This window comes from Labrus bergylta, chromosome 4, assembly GCF_963930695.1.
Source record: "Labrus bergylta chromosome 4, fLabBer1.1, whole genome shotgun sequence".
Taxonomy (NCBI): domain Eukaryota; kingdom Metazoa; phylum Chordata; class Actinopteri; order Labriformes; family Labridae; genus Labrus; species Labrus bergylta.
In genome coordinates, this window is record NC_089198.1 from 7432438 (window position 1) to 7451795 (window position 19358).

At 41.5% G+C, this 19358-nt stretch overlaps 2 protein-coding genes across 2 annotated transcripts; one reads left to right on the forward strand and one right to left on the reverse strand.

Moving 5' to 3' along the window:
• Window positions 1-1888, forward strand: LOC136179008 (tripartite motif-containing protein 16-like). Its single transcript, XM_065953598.1, has one exon. It carries the CDS (start codon window positions 1-3, stop codon window positions 1687-1689), a length of 1689 nt encoding a protein of 562 aa, XP_065809670.1. The 3' UTR covers window positions 1690-1888.
• A 3609-nt stretch (window positions 1889-5497) lies between these two features.
• Window positions 5498-17261, reverse strand: LOC136179006 (presequence protease, mitochondrial-like). The gene is made up of 23 exons (XM_065953596.1): window positions 17149-17261; window positions 16198-16294; window positions 15435-15595; window positions 14964-15090; window positions 14705-14793; window positions 14337-14465; window positions 13547-13660; window positions 13258-13354; window positions 12662-12796; window positions 12262-12400; window positions 11464-11580; window positions 11215-11344; window positions 10918-11038; window positions 9939-10015; window positions 9662-9827; window positions 9302-9402; window positions 8816-8936; window positions 8673-8723; window positions 7731-7843; window positions 7451-7573; window positions 6139-6284; window positions 5729-5831; window positions 5498-5591 (listed from the first exon to the last, which is right to left on the reverse strand). The coding sequence occupies exons 1-23, from the start codon at window positions 17247-17249 to the stop codon at window positions 5498-5500; spliced, it is 2652 nt and encodes an 883-aa protein (XP_065809668.1). The 5' UTR covers window positions 17250-17261.
• Window positions 17262-19358: the final 2097 nt, after the last annotated feature.

The window sequence follows — 19358 nt, forward strand, 5'->3', positions numbered from 1 at the left end:
ATGGCGCAGAAAGGAGTTCAACTAGACCGGGAGGCCTTCTCTTGTTCCATCTGTCTGGATCTCCTGAAGGATCCGGTTGCTATTCCCTGTGGACATAGTTACTGTATGAACTGTATTAAAAGCCACTGGGGTAAAGAGGATGAAAAGACAATCTACAGCTGCCCTCAGTGTAGGCAGACTTTCACACCGAGGCCTGTTCTGGTGAAAAACACCATGTTGGCAGTTTTAGTGGAGGAGCTGAAGAAGACTGGACTCCAAGCTGCTCCTGCTGATCACTGCTATGCTGGACCTGAAGATGTGGCCTGTGATGTCTGCACCGGGAGGAAACTGAAAGCCTGTAAGTCCTGTCTGCAGTGTCCGGCCTCTTACTGTGAGAAACATCTTCAGCCTCATTTTGAAGCAGCTCCATTAAAGAAACACAAGCTGGTGGAGCCCTCCAAGAAGCTCCAGGAGAACGTCTGCTCTCGTCATGATGAAGTGATGAAGATGTTCTGTCGTACTGATCAGCAGTCTATCTGTTATCTCTGCTCTGTGGACGAACACAAAGGTCATGACACAGTCTCAGCTGCAGCAGAAAGGAGCGAGAAGCAGAGAGAGCTCGAGGTGAGTCGACAAAACATCCAGCAGAGAATCCAGGACAGAGAGAAAGATGTGAAGCTGCTCCAACAGGAGGTGGAGGATATCAATGGCTCTGCTGATAAAACAGTGGGGAACAGTGAGAAGATCTTCACTGAGCTGATCCGTCTCATGGAGAAAAGACGCTCTGATGTGAAGCAGCAGGTCAGATCCCAGCAGCAAACTGAAGTGAGTCGAGTCAGAGAGCTTCAGGAGAAGCTGGAGCAGGAGATCACTGAGCTGAAGAGGAAAGACGCTGAACTGGAGAAGCTCTCACACACAGAAGATCACAACCAGTTTCTACACGACTACCCCTCACTGTCACCACTCAGTGAATCTACACACTCATCCAGCATCAAGATCCGTCCTCTGAGGTACTTTGAGGATGTGACAGCGGCTGTGTCAGAAGTAAGAGATAAACTACAGGACGTCCTGAGAGAGAAATGGACAAACATCTCACAGACAGTGACTGAAGTGGATGTTTTACTGTCAGAACCAGAACCAGAGCCCAAGACCAGAGCTGAGTTCTTCAAATATTCATGTGACATCACACTGGATCCAAACACAGCATACACACAGCTGTTATTATCTGATGAGAACAGAAAAGCAACAGTAATGAGTAAACAACAGTCTTATTCTAGTCACCCAGACAGATTCATTTATTTGCGTCAGGTCCTGAGTAAAGAGAGTCTGATGGGACGTTGTTACTGGGAAGTGGAGTTGAGAGGAATAGTTTCTGTAGCAGTCACATACAAGAATATCAGCAGAGCAGGGGACTCATGTGAATGTGTGTTTGGACGTAATGACAAATCTTGGATGTTAGATTGTTACAACAACAGTTATTACTTTTGGTACAACAAAGTCAGGACTCCTGTCTCAGGTCCTCGGTCCTCCAGAGTAGGAGTGTACCTGGATCACAGAGCAGGTATTCTGTCCTTCTACAGCATCTCTGAAACCATGACTCTCCTCCACAGAGTCCAGACCACATTCACTCAGCCTCTACATGCTGGACTGGGGTTTAACTGGTTTAACTGGTCTCCTGGAGACTCTGCTGAGTTGTGTAAACTGAAATAGACAGAAGTCATTAGGGGACAATGTGTTAACATCTGTGTTTTTTTCCATGTTTCTACAGAAAGCTGATTATACTTTTCTTCACTGCACTCAAATACTATGGTACTTTGACACACACACACACACACACACACACACACACACACACACACACACACAGACAGTCAGACACACACACACACACACACACACACACACATACACAGACAGACAGACTTTCACACACACACACACACACACACACACACACACACACACACACACACACACACAGACAGACAGTCAGACAGACACACACACACAAACACACAGACAGACATTCAGACAGACTCACACACACACACACACACACAAACACACACACAGACAGACAGTCAGACAGACTCACACACACACACACACACACACACAAACACACATATACACACAGACAGTCAGACTCACACACACACACACACACACACACAGACAGACAGACAGTCAGACTCACACACACACACACACACACACACACACACACACACACACTTCTTCGTTTTGTTTTGTTGTTCTTTGTTAGGCGTCTTAGAGTATTCAGAGAAGCGCTATGTTATTATCATTATTATTAATGTTAAAGGTCACATATTATGTAAAATACACTTCACCATGTTTCTCTAACTCTAATATGTGTCCCTGGTCTGTCTACAAACCCCCCAATGATGAGAAAAGTCCATCCTCTCTGTATTGTGCCTGCTCCACTTTTCAGAAAATGTGAGCTCAAACAGGTCGTTTGGAGATTTTCTCTTTATGACATCACAAAGAGCAGTAACACCTCCCCCAGGTGGGTGACACATCTCATTTTCATTTAAAGGTACAGACACAGAAACAGCCTGTTCTGAGCAGGGCTGAAATAGAGGGGTTTATAGGCATGATCAAATACAGGATCAGAGTGGATTTAGAACAAAAGACAGACAAGTTTGAGACTTATTTAAACATGTTGAAGAGGAGGAGAATATGTGACCTTTAATTCATGAAGGTTGTCAGTGCTAGTATTGACTTTTGTTCTCTTATCTGTGCTGTATCGCTAACCATCGACTATTTGTAATGATGTAAAGTTTTGAATAAATTTGCATTTAAATCTATAGTTCATTTGTATAAATTTCTCTGTCAGACCAAATTAGCAGTAACTCCCCCATTGATAGAAAAATGTACAATGAGGTATCTTAAAACATGAATAATAATAATCTAAAAACATCATAACACAATACTAATCAGAAAGCTACGGAGCCCTTAAAGGGACATAGGCAGAAAAAATAAAAATATATGTTTCTCGTGGGCACCAGAAACTAACCGGTGCTCACGTGAAAGTTTCTCCTGCTCACCAGATATCAGGTGCACAACGGAAACCAGCCAGTCTTAGCCTTCTGTGTTCTTGTGATAAAAATGACAGTACAGGACTTATTTGAGCTATATTTTAACCTTGGACTTAATTACAAGGACAGAACTGCTTTGCTTGTGCACCGTCACCGTTATATTGTCACAGAAAGACATTTAAAACAGATGTCAAAGTCTTGTCATCTGTTTTGGCGCAAGGGATACACTTAGAAATATATTCACAGATTCGGCGTTTCCGGATCCATAACTCATCAGCGGAACATTGCTCTTACAAAACCGACACCTCTCTGCAATCACAACAAGATAGACTGCGAGCTACATTCGTATTTTCCTCAAAACGAGTCGTCCTCCGCGCTGGGGAACTTGCATTGGCCTCTAAGCCGAGCCGGCTGGTGCTCGAATGCGCAGGGACCGTCTGCAAATTGCAATACTGAAAAAATATGATACAGAAATATTCAATAACTTCACCCAGGAGAGGTGTAGTGTCATGAAAATCATTTTACACAAATGTGATCTCACGTTTTTCATACTACATTTCTCAGATTGGAAAATAATACTTTAAAAATAAATTGAGGATTTTTCAATAGCCTATAAATAATCCAATGTTCAATAAAATCCCTTTTGTAAGGTGTAGGGTAAAAGAAAAACCCATTATGAATAAATGTCCTCCTGCTCTATAAACTACATCACGTTGCTTTAGATAAAGGGCTTTCATGTAATTGTAGTGATTTTTTATCATTAAATTTGGTAATTAAATATGTAATAACTATACTATAACATGTTGTAGTGCCATCAAACTCACAGCACACATAAACCATCTTCTCTTGATTATACTACAACTCTTAGTTTGGTAAAATGTGCATAAATGTAATTTTAGTGATTTTTTATCATTAAATATGGTAATTAAATATGTAATAACTATACTATAACATGTTGTAGTGCCATCAAACTCACAGCACACATAATATAAAAGCATTAAGCATGATTTACTTTATGTGTGATGAAATATTTCGGTGACCCTAGAGCCTACAATGGTGACTTTTTTTTTAATGATATCCATGTTAAAAAATCCCTTAAATTATTATTGCCTTTGTTGTTTCTATCCACTCTGGGCTTTCTGTGTGTGTGTGTGTGTGTGTGTGTGTGTGTGTGTGTGTGTGTGTGTGTGTGTGTGTGTGCGTGACATCTCTATAGTGGTGTTTGTGAGTAGGGTCCTGCTGTTGCTGTAGTTTTGGAAGTGGAGCAACATTTTACCTTCATGTGCCGGCAGTGAGATGTGACCGTCCTGTCAGAGTAATAAAGCATTTATTGTGTGTAAAGACGTGTGACTCTGTTTTATTTATCAGTAAATTAGGATTTTAGAAAAGGGAACTGAGGTTAGAGTGTCTGATTTTAAAAACTCAATCATCTCACCAGATGTGTTGACCTGCAGCAATTCTTTGGTTTTATTCACCCTGAGTTTTAAATCTGTTGATTTGTGCTTCAAACCCGATAAAATGGAGGGAAATTGATTTCACCTGTGGTGTTCAAAGACTTGAAAAATAATTGTTAAAACTTCAATTTAAGGTCATAATATTCAACATTAACTAGCGGCTTATTAGAATGCTAACTAGTAGCATACTGGCTGCTTATTGGTCATTATGAAGCACTTATTAGTACCTTATCTACATGACCATAGTCTATAGTTAACAGGTCATTATCTAAGAGTTTGTTCTCATTACCTTCCTGATTACAGCTCATCGATAGAGAGTTAGGAAGTTGTTGAACATGAGTTATGATCTTGATATATGCTTTTGTTTACTTCTACCTCATAAGGGTCGTACTGAGGGAAACATATTAAGATCATAATTCATGTTCAAACACTTCCTAACTTAGGAACCAATGAAAATGTGAAAATTGTGGAAAATAGGACCACAGCCTCCATACATGGGGCGTGCACAAAAACCACTGGACTACCTGCGCCCCCACAAAGACCAACATGACCTGACTGAGTGTTTGCACATAACTCAGTTTGTTGTTTGAATTAGACAGAATGGCTCTGATGTTCTTCCTCTGCTCTGAGTTTCCCAGAGTAAACCACAGAGGAAGAAAGTCATTTGTATCCTGCAGAAAAAAACAAAAACACCTGATTGAAGTTTATATAAATGATATATCTCTTGATGATACTTTTGCAATGATCCCAAAAAGAAGAGCTCACTCACATAGTGTATTCCAACATGATCATATATTTCATTAAATATATACAGAATGAAGACGTATCTGAACCATGACAGCAGCTCTCAGTCCTCCTCTTGATATTGTGCGCTTCAGCTTTTTGACTCTTTAATAAAAAATCCTAACCGTAGACTTTCAGCATTCAGTACAGAATAAGTCGTGCAGCTGTGATTCTCCAGAAGTCCAGTTGAGTATTTAAATCACAAGTTACCTACAGACTGGATTATTTTACGATCCATGAGGGATCTTTTTTAATCGCCTCGTTCTCTGGACCCAAGATAGCAACTCCACAAGTCCTCTGACCGACGCCGAGGTATCTGCAGCGAGGGGGAAAACAAGACATGAGTTAACACTTGATGTGGGAATAAACGGGAACAGTTTGTCAGTCTGTTTTTTCTTTTAGCTTCTCCTTCTCTTCATTTCTGAGTTATGTAAGGGGACATAAAGTTTGTACCTTTCAGCCACTTCCACCAGACTTTGGTGAGTGACAGCAAAAAGTCTTTCTCTGTGATTCTGCTTCATCTCATCGGTGACTCCGCTGAGGAAGCGACCCATTCCTGCAACACAAACACAGAGTGAACAAACCAGACGGCTAAGAGATAAAGTGGAGACAGTGACGGCTTTACAACAGAGACGGAGACTAAGTTAATAAAACTAATGAAGATCTCTTCATATCTGAACTTGCTTATAATTCAACTTTTTACTCATCATTTTATTCATTAATCCTTTAAAAGCTTTTAACCTCCATTAAAGACTTCTAATGTTGAAGTTGTCAGTGATGTACTGAGATGTTAAAGCTGATTGGAGGAGGATCAGGTGAGGCATCCTGACAGCCGCTGGAGGGATCACTCAGTCGTTCCTCACCTTTGTCCGCGGGGGCCACAGGCGAGTCTACAGCCGAGAACACTGACAGTTTAGCTTCATCGATGTCCTGCTGGGTGAACTGTCCCGACTTCGCCCAGTCCACACCTCGACGAAACGCAGACAAGGTCTGCACTGAGTTTGGATCCCTTAGAGAAGTACGAGAAATAAATACAAAATCAACGACACACTGTTCAACTCAAAGAAGATTCTTTTTAAACGTAGATGTCATTTGGAATATTTTATTACAGCTTCCAAAAACGCCCCATGATGGCTTCCCTTAGTAAATTGTTCAGTCTTCTGTGTCTCTTTTTTTCCAGACAGATCGTCTGAATATTCTTGGAATATAAACATTTTGCATTTTGGACAAAGGGAGGAAGAAGAGGTCACATTTGAGAATATGGCAACAAATGTCTTTCAGCAAATAAACTCAAATTTCATGCGATTAGAACAAAATAAGTGCTGCTGCAACTTTGGTTCTTTCGCTTCTCTCTCCAAAACTTGATTTAAAATCCATTTTAAAGGTCACATATTCTGTTAAATCCTCTTCACCATGTTTCTATGTGTCTCTAGTCCGTCTACAAACCCCCCAATGATGAGAAAAGTCCATCCTCTCTGTCTTCTGCCTGCTCCACTTTTCAGAAAATGTGTGCTCAAAAAGGCCGTTTCGAGATTTTCCCTTAATGACATCAGAAAGGGCAGTAGCCCCTCCCCCAGGTGGGTGACACTCCCACAGCTAGGTGTTTGTTCTGCCCTCTGAGTCTGCCTTCTCACCGTAAACAATAGAGCAGGTAGCGAGAAAGCCTGAGACACCCGAGCACTTCCAGAGAGGGGGCGTGGTCAAACACAGCTCATTTACATATTTAAAGGTACAGACACAGAAACAGCCTGTTCTGAGCAGGGCTGAAATAGAGGGGTTTATAGACATGATCAAATATTGGATCAGAGTGGATTTAGAACAAGAAACTTCACACACATGTTTTGAGGAGCTCTGAGTCTTATTTAAACTGGTTGAAGACGAGGAGGATATGTCACCTTTAACAAAATTCATATCTTGAAGACAACCCAGCCTGCCCCCTTTAATAGAATCTACCTCTACTCCTTCATAAGTACGGAGCTTTTGTATGTATTAGATTCCATTAAATACACCTATCAACCAAAATGGTTAACCAAAGGTTTGAGAAAGCCTGAGTGTATATGAAATATTAATGTTTCAGCCAAGGCAACAAAATGAACTGTTATTGTATTTCCATGTCATTACAATTTCCATAATGTTTTTTAAAACTTTGTTGAGTGTGGTGTTGCGGCCTCTCACCTGTACGAGTAAAAAGAGAAAAGACCTCCTCCCATCCTGGCCCCGCCCCCGTAGGCTCCTCCCTTCTCCCTGATTTCTCCATGCAGAAACTTAGCCGTCATCATCCTCGCCAAGATGCACAAACTTTAAGAGAAAAAAGGAAACAAAAAGTTTTTATTACACTTTAGATGAACTAAAAGTTACACGTAGAAAAAAGTAGAAAGACAAAGAACTGTCCGTGTAAATCACACTTTTAAAGGAAGTGCTGTCACTCATCCCTGCCAGGTACAGGTGTGGTTACCTGGCGTAGTCGTGGTGGGAGAAGGGTACCGTACGAATACTCTCGCTGATAAAGTGAACAGGGAAGGGAAGCTGGAAGAACGTTTTCATCTGACACGGCTGGAAGTTTTGCTCCTGAAATCAGAGAAGATGATCTTTACTGTCACTGTACAAGTACAACAAAAACCTGTCGGAGCACACCTGTAGAGAAGTAGTTAAATATAGAACATATACAAATACTAAACCCACCAGTATATATACAAACAAAACAGTTATATTATACAATAAGATGTAAACTATGGTTAAGAGAGCTGAGCGGTACTGGTGGAATATTGTACTCAGGTATTAAAAAAAAACAAATAAGCGTTATATTTATAATCTCATGCATGCACAGGACTTTGTTTTGAAGGAATGTCTCATAATAAAGGACAAAATAAAATTACAGGTGATCTCACAACTATTGAAATCAAAGGTTCAACTGTTTTGTGTTGGTGTTATTTTGCTTCTTCAAAGATTTTTGACTTTAAAATCTGTATTTCTGCGTTTCTATAAGACGGCCTTTCTTCATCTTTTCCATTATTTTATCTTCTTTAATCTGCAGAGACGGTTCTGCCTTTAATATAATGTGAACTCACTATGGCAGGGATATATTTAGAGGAGTGGTTCTTAATGGGTTTAGCTTTAGGACTCACCACCATCTCCTCCTGCGACCAGAGTTTCTAATATTCTTCAACCTATCAGGTTTATTTTCAATGAAAGATGTTTCAAAAGATGTGACAGAACAAAGATACAGAACATAGAACTTTACAGACTTTTTGACACCATTTTTTTTCCACTAGGAACTCAGTCACGACCCACTGAAAACAGCTCTGTGACCCACTTATGGGCCCCTATCCACCAGTTGAGAACCACTGACATAGCGAGCAAACAAACAGAGAAATGTAAGATGTTCCTGAAAACTTACAGAGATGAGTTTCCGGCTCAGCCCCGAGACATCCGATGGGTCGAGAGGCCTCTTTAGAAAAAAAAATCAAGAGAATATTAAAATCAAATTTTAAGAATTATTCTGCCTGCTTTCATGTTTTGATTTGTTTGTTGATAGTTTACCTCAATAATGTTACTTCTGACCGGTTTGCGCTCCTTTCTGTTGTCAGCCACGTCCTTCATGAAGCTCTCCAGCTGTGCTGCCGTGTCCGACATTTTCTGTGGAGTAGTGTTGATCGCACACCTGTAAGAGACAAACATTTACATTGACGAGCATGTTACACACAGACCCTTTATATTGAAACCATGTTGCAGTAATTAAAATAACATTAACTACAGAATACTGTCACTATCTCTTCATCATTCAAAAATCTATCACCATGGAGGCGACCATAGCCTAGTGGTTAGTGGACGCCCCATGTGTGGAGGCTGTAGTCCTCCAAGCGGACGACCTGTGGCTCATTTCCTGCTTTCCCCACTCTCTCTCTCTCTCTCTCTCTCTCTCTGATTTCTGACTCTGTCCACTGTCCTGTCTCTAAAATAAAGGCCCAAAAAGCCCCAAAACAAAACCTTTTAAAAGAAAACCTCTCCTCAGGTGTAACATCTCACCTCATGTTGTCCGGGTTGAGAAGATGCTTCTTGATCCTGACGAGCGTTCGGATGACTTGGCTGAGGTCGGACAACTCAGCGACCCTCTTCATAAACTTCACCTGAAGTAATCATTGATAAAAGATGGATAAAATATGAAGCGAGAGAATGGAAAAACAAAAAACCTCTTGCACAAAGTAGGAACAAATGAAATTGTCTCTGCTTGTCAGAAAGAAATCATGCTATACTGTATGTCTTGAATCTGCGTCTGCGTAATTTACTTCAAGCTTTAAATCACTATGACAACACTTCTTAAAGCTGACGTGCAGGAGTCAGACACTATCATTTTAGTTTTTTAGGATCAACACTCCAGGTGCATACCTGTTCCATCCCACCAAGCGTCTCATTGAGGTCTCCTGCTGGAGTCAGGTGACGGCCTGCACGTGTCATGGCGTACATGTGGCCCGAGTAGGAGATCCCATTGGCTAACTCCTGTGCTGACATCATCACCAGCACTCTCAGGCGCTCCACCTCGTCAAAGTGGGGGCTGTAGTGAAAAAAAAAAAAAAAAGAAGATAAATAATGAGCTGTCTTCTCAGCCTCCTCGAATTTCAGGACACATTTTCTCTCAGTTTATAAGAAGTGATGGAGGACGTACTTGTTGAATATGTCGCTCCACAGATGAAACATGTGAGGAAGGTTTCTCTCCAGGCAGGAGGAGGACAGGAGGACACCCTGGAACAGAGAACACAGAGACAAGACTCTTCTTTGATTACCTGTTTTATACCGATGTAATGTAACCAGCAGCAGTTAAACATTGAACCAACATAAATCACAACCTCTGTTTATGTAACACACGATCACTCAGTTTCAATTTCTGCAGCTTTGAGGAGACATTTGATTTTTGAAGACGACGCAGCAGAAAGAAGATGGGTTTCCACAATGCACAAGAATCATCATAATAAAGAACAAACATTTAATTAATATAGAATAAAGTTACTAAATTACATGTGATGTCATATATGAAGGAACCTGACATGGAGCAGCATACTTCATTACTCCATTCATCCATTTTCTTCCACTTATCAAAGGTCAGGTCTCTGTGGCAGCAGTAGTAATTCAACCCAGACTTCTCTCTCCCCAGTTCCTCCTGAGGGATTCTGAAGTGTTCCCAGGCCAGTGGGGATATACACAGTAATCCCTCCAGTAAACTCTGGGTCTACCCCGGGGTCTCCTCCCAGTTGGGGCGTGCTCAGAAGACCTCAAAGGGAGGCGTCCAGGTGGCATCCTAATCAGATGGCCGAACCACCTCGACTGGCTCCTTTAGATTTGAGGGAGAAACGGCTCTACTCTGAGCTCTACCAGAATGTCTGAGCTCCTCGCCCTCTCTCTAAGACTGAGCCCAGCCGACCTCTGGAGGAAACTCATTTCAGCCGCTTGTATCCACCATCTTATTATTTCGGTCACTACCCATAGCTCATGATCATAGGTGACCGGTAAATGGAGAGCTTTGCCTTCAGGCTCAGACTCACTCCCTACATCATCTAAAGTATTCTTGTCCAGAAATGTCTCTGTCCAAACATTACTTCTATCCATATATTTGTAAGACTTTTCAAACACAGTAAGCTGGTACTGACCTGCTCGTACATGTCCAGCTGGGTGGAGTCAGGGACGACCTGGGTGGAGACAGACATGCCCCCAGTCCTCAGCTCCATCTGCTGGGACTGTTGTCTGTAGTCCAGACCTCCACAGCCCATCCTGATTTAACAAACAGACACACATGCAATCTTTAAAATGCTTTCAAACACCACCTGTCCAAACCTTACACAAATACAGAAAAGATCAATAAAGCATAATATCTTCAAACTTTTCATATACCAGGTGACACATTTTGAAATCTTGCTCTGGTCCAATTGACTGTCAGGTGAACTTACTTGGTGACAACGCTGCAGAAGAGCGGGACATAGAGCCTGAGGTCCTCCGGCAGTGTGTTGAGACTGCACATGGCTCTGAAGTAAACTAGCCCGTTGGTGGGCTGCTCACAGTACTGCACCGGTACGCCGACTGAAGGAGACAAGGAGAGGAAACATTTTAAGGGGTTTTAACTACAACACTCTGAGATGATTCTTCCTTGTTGTGTATAATGTTTTATAAACTTGTGTAGAGCGGACACTGGGCCGTACCTGCTGTGCTGATCTGAACAGGAGTAACAGGGATCGTGGGCTCAATGTCAGACACTTTCAGCGCCGGCAAACAGGAGGCGTCCTGTGTTTTGTTCTGAGCAGCCAGCAGCTCCAGACCTTTTCCCAAGAAGAAGAAGAAGAAGAAGAAGAAGAAGAAGAAGAACATGAATATGAAACAGACAGTTCAATCAGAAGTGCCTCAATCAAATCCTTCTGAAATGTTTCAACAAGTATTACTGGTTGGGTCATAAACAGAAAAGTGAATGCAGGTGAAATGTTCTTTTATGGTTTTCCATCAGTAAATCTCTGTACTTTAATGTTTCTAACAAGTCCCCTCAAAGACGGTTTTTAATATTTAAGGCAACTCCTCACCCCCTCGGACTAAAACTGGCAAATGACACTCAATTCAGTAACACTTTTGTCAGTCTTTGAAAACTTATAGAGCAGCTTTGAATGATTTGCAGCTCAAAAAACATCTTATTTATCTGATACTGGCGTCAGTAAAAACACCTCAAGCCGTTTAGCGCCCTCTGCTGACTCATCCTGGGATTACTCCAACATATGTTTACCTCATGCTCTATAACTCTGCCTATGTTTAGTTTGAACATGCAGCATTGTAACACTATATGACTAAATGAGGGATTTTTTGGGGCTTCAATCAAATCAATCAAGCAGCCAATAAAAGCCTGTTTGCTTCAGACAATTCTGTGTGATTTCACAGAGTCAAGCTCAGAAAGTGTTTTAACAGAAGCAGAGAAACACAGATTTCCTCCGTGGAGCAGTTTCAATCATTTGTACCTTTTTCATAGATGTCTTTTTTGTCGCTGTCTGACAGAGCATGGATCTTTTTCTGGAGCTTCTCCTCCTCGGCTTTGGCCTGTTTCTCCAAGTAGACCTCATCCGGACTCATGGACAGGGTCAGTCTGTGTGTGTTCTCCTGTAGGGGGGGTAATGGGGATTTGAAGAGGAAGAGAAAAAACACAAATGATACAGAAAACCTTCAAAGTTCATGTTTTTTTGTCATGATCTTAAAACACTCCAGGGCTGCTGAGCTTGACCTTAAGAGCAGACCGAGTATTTCCCCCTACAGAGAACATTAGTGAGACTTGTAAAAGGTTTATTCTTGTATTTTTTTTAAACCTTTTTTTCACATATTTCTGGATGTTTTGAAGAAAAGTACTTTCCCAGTGTCACACACCTTAAAGTAGTGCTTGACTTTGTCCTGGAGGAAGCGAGGGTTTTCCTTCAGGGTCTGTTTGAACTTGGCAACGCTGTCGTTGATCTGCAGCAGCTCCACCGGGTCGCCGTCGTGGTTCCACGATGACGCAATGTACTAGAAAAAACAAAAAGGTATATACATACAGCCATGAATAATGAAACCGACATGTGAAACATGCAGCAGAATCCACAAAGCGATTATAACATTACTGACAAAATAAAGCTAATCTAAGTGTCCTGTTTGACTCTTACATTGATGTATAGTGATTAAAACTTTACTTCTCATACACATGTGTAATCCCTTTAAATATTATACTCTCTGTGATTATTGAGTTTACTGCAACTCATCAAAAAAAGGAAGAAATCAGCAAATAAACTGCTGTGAAAACAAGCTCATCTCATACGTTTAGACATGTTTAAAACATTCTGTATTTGCATAGAAATACACAGAGTATATAGTGGTAGAAACACAAGATTTCAGCAGAGACAACATAACTAACATCATCATTCTTCCTGACATATCTCACACATAGAGGTTTATAAATACATGCAGTGTCCTTGTGTTTGTGAACTCACCGAGGCCAGAGACAGGCCGAAGTTTGTGGACTGGTGCTTCATCTGGATCTCGATCTTATGCAGGAGAGCGTCGATTCTTTCCTCCTCAAAGCCGCTCCTGTCGATGATGACGAGGACTCATTTTATCTTATGTGCCGTTTCAATTTCATGTAACCAAGCAACTCATCATCCTTCATGTGCAAGTAGACCTTACAGTTTATGGCTTTATCAAAACAAGCTGACACTTAGAGAGAGCAGGTTTGTAAACATATATTAAAGTCTTAAATACAAAAGGGAGCGTGGGACTTACTCGATGATGTCGTTGATGGTTTGGCTGATGATTTGCTTCACTCTCTCGGTGTCCTCCTCGGCCATTCCCTGCAGTCCTATACTGAACGACGCCTCTTTGGTGCTGCCGTCATATCTGCAGAACACAACATTTCAGAACAATGCAGTACTCTGAGCGCTGTCTGCAGCACATGAGGCAGAGCATCGCAGCTCAGCAGCAATATACTAAAATGTTAAATTATCTTTTAATAGACATTTCTAAAAGAAAGTTGTCATCTAAGTAGCTTAGCAAAATCATATAGATGAAAACCCGTCTTTAAAGAGTAACTAAACCCCCAGAGTACAAAGTATCTAAATTTAAATTCCACATTTTGTGTTAGAAATATGCATAGCTACGGCCCTCTACAGGTTGAACCCAGCTACTGCAATTACATTCTTCTATTGGCTTATCTGGTGTTTAGAGAATTGCATGGATTGACAATAACTGAAATCTTAGCGGCTGGCTGTAAAATATTTCCAAACGTGCCAAAATGAGGATGTTTATTTTAAAACATTAGAGCCATAACATTCAAATCCTCCAGGGGGCATCATCCCCATCCTCTCCTGCCCCTCTCTGTCGTCTCCATCGGCTGTCTCAGCACTGACAGATCAAATGGTTCTGGACCGTCGTTGAGCCTCTGGATCAGAGAAGTCCTCCACATTAAACCAAACTTCTGTCCTCGCTGCTTCTCCAGCCGTCGCTCTAAATAACCTCTGAGCTTGCTGATCATTTTATTTGTGAGAGTTTGTTACTTTGCGTCCTGCGTACTCACCCTACAACAGAGGAGAAGTCAGTTCCTATATTGGGTTCGATGAGAGCTTTGTAGAAGGGAGAGTTGGGTCCAGAGATCATGAGAGACGACAGCAGGCTGAGGGTGAATCCTTCAAATGTGTCAGTGATGCTGCGCGGGGAAAAAAACAAAGAGATTTTAAATATTTCTGAACAATAGGACTCGCTAAAAACTTCACTTTGAATGAAGAGAATTGTTGAGTGAATCCTTTCTGTACTGTAAAGCTCTCAGTCTTTAAAAAGCCGTCGACGTGACAACCAAGATGTAATGAATAAAGAGGAGGATGGAGGCTCTTTTTATGGCTTCTCCCATCTTAATGCAAAATAAAAAGAAATGATTTTCGGTCTTACTCTCCCAGCAGGTAGCTCACACACAGCGTGTTCTGCCGGGCCGGATCCGGAGCCAGAGCGTCAGGGCTGCAGGTCACATGGTCCTCTCTCTGGGGAAACCATTGAGATTCACGACGACATCAAAACGACTAATCAATGCATTTCAGTGTGTTAATATAAAAGCGTGCAATAATAAACAGCTGTTGAGATTGTTGGTGTAGTTTTTAAGATCTATTGATCAGTAGAAGTTACAGATGCTGGTCTGGATTATGACACTCACAGGGCTGCTCCAGTGTGGCTGGGGGGGGACCTCTGTGTTCGGGTTGATGCGTTCAAACTTGGACAGAGCTTCCTCTTCGATCTGCTTCAGATGCTGCTCCAAAGGCAAATCTCCATACGTGAAGAACCTGAGGAGCACATGGAGGACACTCTCAGGGGTGTTTTCTGAGCAATTTTAAAGCCTGCATGTTAAATTATTTTTAAGGAATTATGATCATTCTGAAATAAATAAGATCGATAAAGCATGAAAAAGACAAACTAGCATCAGTTACCATCAAATTATTCAAGTTTCCTGTGTTTCATATCTACTGTGTCAATGTGAGCCTGCATCGTTCTGCTGCAGGAGATTATTAAATGTAACAAAGAAAGGATTCTGCTGGCTAACACCTGCTCTCATCTCATTTCTTCACAGCACTTTACAGTTTCCTGTCCCTTCTAGGCTCACAGTGTACACGTGTGTGTGTCCATGTACCTGGCGTTGCTGGGGTGGTAATGCGTGGCGTGGAACTGCTTGAGCTGTTCCCAGGTAAGGTCAGGGATGGCTAGAGGCTCTCCTCCTGACACCACAGAGTACGTGTGGTCTGGATACAGCTTGTTCTGGAGGTGCTGGGCGTACACGCGCTCGTTGTCGGACTAATAAAAAACAACACACAATCAAACGTTAAACAGTCACTGACACACTCTTATTTCAAAACCATTTATCTGACGTCACCTGTTCATCTCATATCTGGAACTTGTTTCACTGCTGTTGCATTAGGCCCCATGTCTGCCTAGCATTTTATAGATTTTGTTAGCTTTTTCTGAGTGTCTTTGTTCTATTGTTCCCAATGAGGAGAGAGCGTTTGCAGCAGCAGCAAAGCGCAGCGTCCAGCGCCTTTCTTCCGAGCGCTCTGCCTAATTTGTGCAGCCGCTCCGAGCGCTTCAAACTAAAAATCAACGCCGCTGTTGACGTCACCGGCGCTTTTCTTTCAACCAGCCGATCATAAAGTTCATCATCTAGACAAAGTAGGAGGTCAAGCATCCTCCGTTTGTGGCTCAAAGTGACAGATAAAAAATATCAAACAGAGAAAAGCAACGGAGTTGTGTCGGTCATACAGGAGCTGTTGTCAACAGACTGTTGTCATAGAGACAGGACGGACGGCAGCAGAAATATGAGATATCTGAAGCTACTTAAAAGAACACTTTACTATATTGTATCTACGTGTAGAAAGGTGACTTGGAAAGAGTAGACTTACAAAAGCCCCTTTCATTTCATTGAACACCACTCCTTTAAAGACCAGAGGGGAGTTGGGATCTGTTGGGTTTTCATTCTCCAGCCTCCAGCCCTCCTGCCTGCAAAATCAACACAAACAGAAATGAACTAGTGAAGAGCAGATTTCATCAGCGACTGTTTCAAACAAGTGATATCAGAAAGGTCTTGGACTCTTTTAGGCTGGCTACACACTCGACAATATTCAGATCTTAACCTATTTAAAAAACGTGGGAGACCAAAGACATAAGGACAGCTAAATGATTCTAAACATTATAATCCTCCGACTGCACACACTAGACGATTTGACCCGACTGTGAGACCACACACCTGCAGTTTGTAGAAACGAGTTCACAGTGGTGATCCCACAGACACGAGATCTCACAGAAACTCGTGTGATCAAACGTGACTTCAGAAGAAAAACAAATATGGAAGACAGTCGAGACATTAAAAAGCCACTCATGTTGTTACTCAAGCTGCTCTTCTTTTTCTATATTCCTCTTGGCTCAGGGCACAGTTATGTTTGTGTTCACTGGCATGTTTGTGAGCTGTAAAAGTGATGCTCTCTTCGCTCTCTTTTTGGCTACTGCAGGTATTCAGTCGGAGGCAGCCCGATCTGGAATGGTAAATATCAAACATGTTTTTGTATTTAGGATTCCAGATCGGGGAGGCTCTGACTCGATCAGGAGCTGTAAAATAATCGTATTGACACCACACACTTGAAGATTATTTGGACAAATAAAAGGCCCAAAATCAGGCCTAAACTCCCCTAGTGTGAAGCCAGCCTCAGGACAAACAGTCCAACTAACAGAGTTAACAGCTGACTATAAAGACAAAATCTTCACTGAATATTTAAAAGTTGACTTTTGCTACAATGCTATCAAGTCAAATAAATACAAACATGAAACAAATATGAGAAGCAGCAGTCACCACTCACCAGAAATCCTGCTCTCGTAAACACGGGAAGAAAGCTGCATCCAGATAGACCGAGAGAAGATTCTGGAAGTCTTTTCCATTTTGGGTTGAGAACGGATACATGGTGTAGTCACTGGCTGTTTACGAAGGGAGGCAACAACAAAAAAACATGTCAGACATAAAGCTCATCAGCAAGCCAAGAATTAAGAAACAATCATCTGAAAGTCATTTTCTCTTCTAAAACTGACCGGTAAAACTATTAAAAGATAAGCTAGCTAATTAGCTTTTTATTTAACTGTAGGAGGATTATGTGTATGAAACATAAACTGTAAATATTAATGGATGAAGCCTGAGTGATGTCACCCATCTGTTACAGCAGGGGCTCCTGAGGCTCATCAGCAGCAGCCACCATGCTGGAAATCCTGTCTCAGTCTAACTTTCTAGACTGAGAGCTGGAGCTGAGGCGGGTTTTAAGCCTCGTACACATCGCGCCCACCTGTCAATCATGTCAGCTACTTGGCTAAATATGGTTAACACGTATCGTTCCTCAAATCGGATTTGTTGTAGAAAAATACACTCTCCGTACAGTGTGTGCCCATGTGGACAACAACTAATCCAGGCTGTTAACATGTTTATTCATGCTGTAAAAACAGTTTTTTATTTGCATGTGTTGTGTGAATGTGAATTCCGGTGTTCCTGGAGCCAGCCTCTAGTGGACACTCGATGAACTGCAGGATTTTGCACTTCCACATTGGCCTCATTTTTCAACACTACACTGGTTGCCGCATGGTCAAATCAAATACTTTGTTGGAATGGGAATTATGTTTACAGCTAGTACCTGGTGAGGGATTGGTCTGATAACATTTAACTGTTAGTGTGAGGTTTTTTAAAACTATCTTTGATTGTTGTACTACTACTACTACTACTACTACTACTACATATCCAAATTCTTTCATTACTTGGAATCAAACCGACTGTTGCAAGGCAAGGCTTTGTAAATTAAAGCAGCAGTAGGAATCAGTAGGTTTGTATTTGAAACAGGATTATGACTTCAATCTGAGGCGAAGTACGTTTAAAGACAACATCAATGATCTGCTTCAATCATCGGTTTGACCATCTGATAGTCAAAAACAAGGAATAAAGGTCAGGTCAATGTATTTAATCCAGTATGTGAACCACCAGTATGTGAAAACACCTCTTCCAATGGTGGTGAAGTTCAGGGGAACTCTGACGCCTCTCTGTCCAGCCTCTACAAGCTGGACAGGGGTTTAACTGGACTCCTGGAGACTCTGCTGAGTTCTGTAAGTCATTAGGGGACAATGTGTTAACATCTACGTTTTTTTTCCATGTTTCTACAGAAAGCTGATTATACTTTTCTTCACTGCACTCGCATACTACGGTACTTTGACGAAACCAGTAAAGCCAAATTTCTTGATTTCAATATCATATGTGGACGTAGGACATTCCTCTGACCAGTCCCTCTCGTTTTCCTTGCACCACAGCAGACATGGATCTCAGGCATTCCGTTAACCTTTCACCCTCGCACGTACACACACAGCCTGTTCTGAGCAGGGCTGAAATAGAGGGGTTTATAGGCATGATCAAATACAGGATCAGAGTGGATTTAGAACAAGAAACTTCACACACATGTTTTGTGGAGCTCTGAGACTTATTTAAACAGGTTGAAGAGGAGGAGAATATGTGACCTTTAAGTCATGAAGGCTGTCAGTGCTAGTGATGACTTTTGTTCTCTTATCTGTGCTGTATCGCTAACCATCTACCCAATTGATAGAAATATGTACAATGAGGTATCTTAAAACATGAATTATCATAATCTAAAAACATCATAACACAATACTAATTAGAAGGCACAGAGGCTGAAGGCTGCAGGAAATCTTATCAGACAAAAAAAAGTGATGAAGAATATGTTTTTATGCTCCTGATATGTGGAAGACACTGCATCTGAAAATCAAAGTAACAAAGTCTATGAATAATAAAATTTAAAACAATGTAAGACCTATCTTTTGAAACAGACTTTCAGTGGAGAGTAAAATGACAGAAGATGTCTTGTTTTAAAGACTTTTACTGATTGGATCGAAACAATTGATCGTTTATTGGTGGGATGTTAGTCTTCTAAAAGGTCGGACTTATAGCTGCACATTAGAAATGTATCTTATTCATAAAAGTATCCACTGTTTCAGCCACTACCATTCTCCTTATTTGACTGTTTAG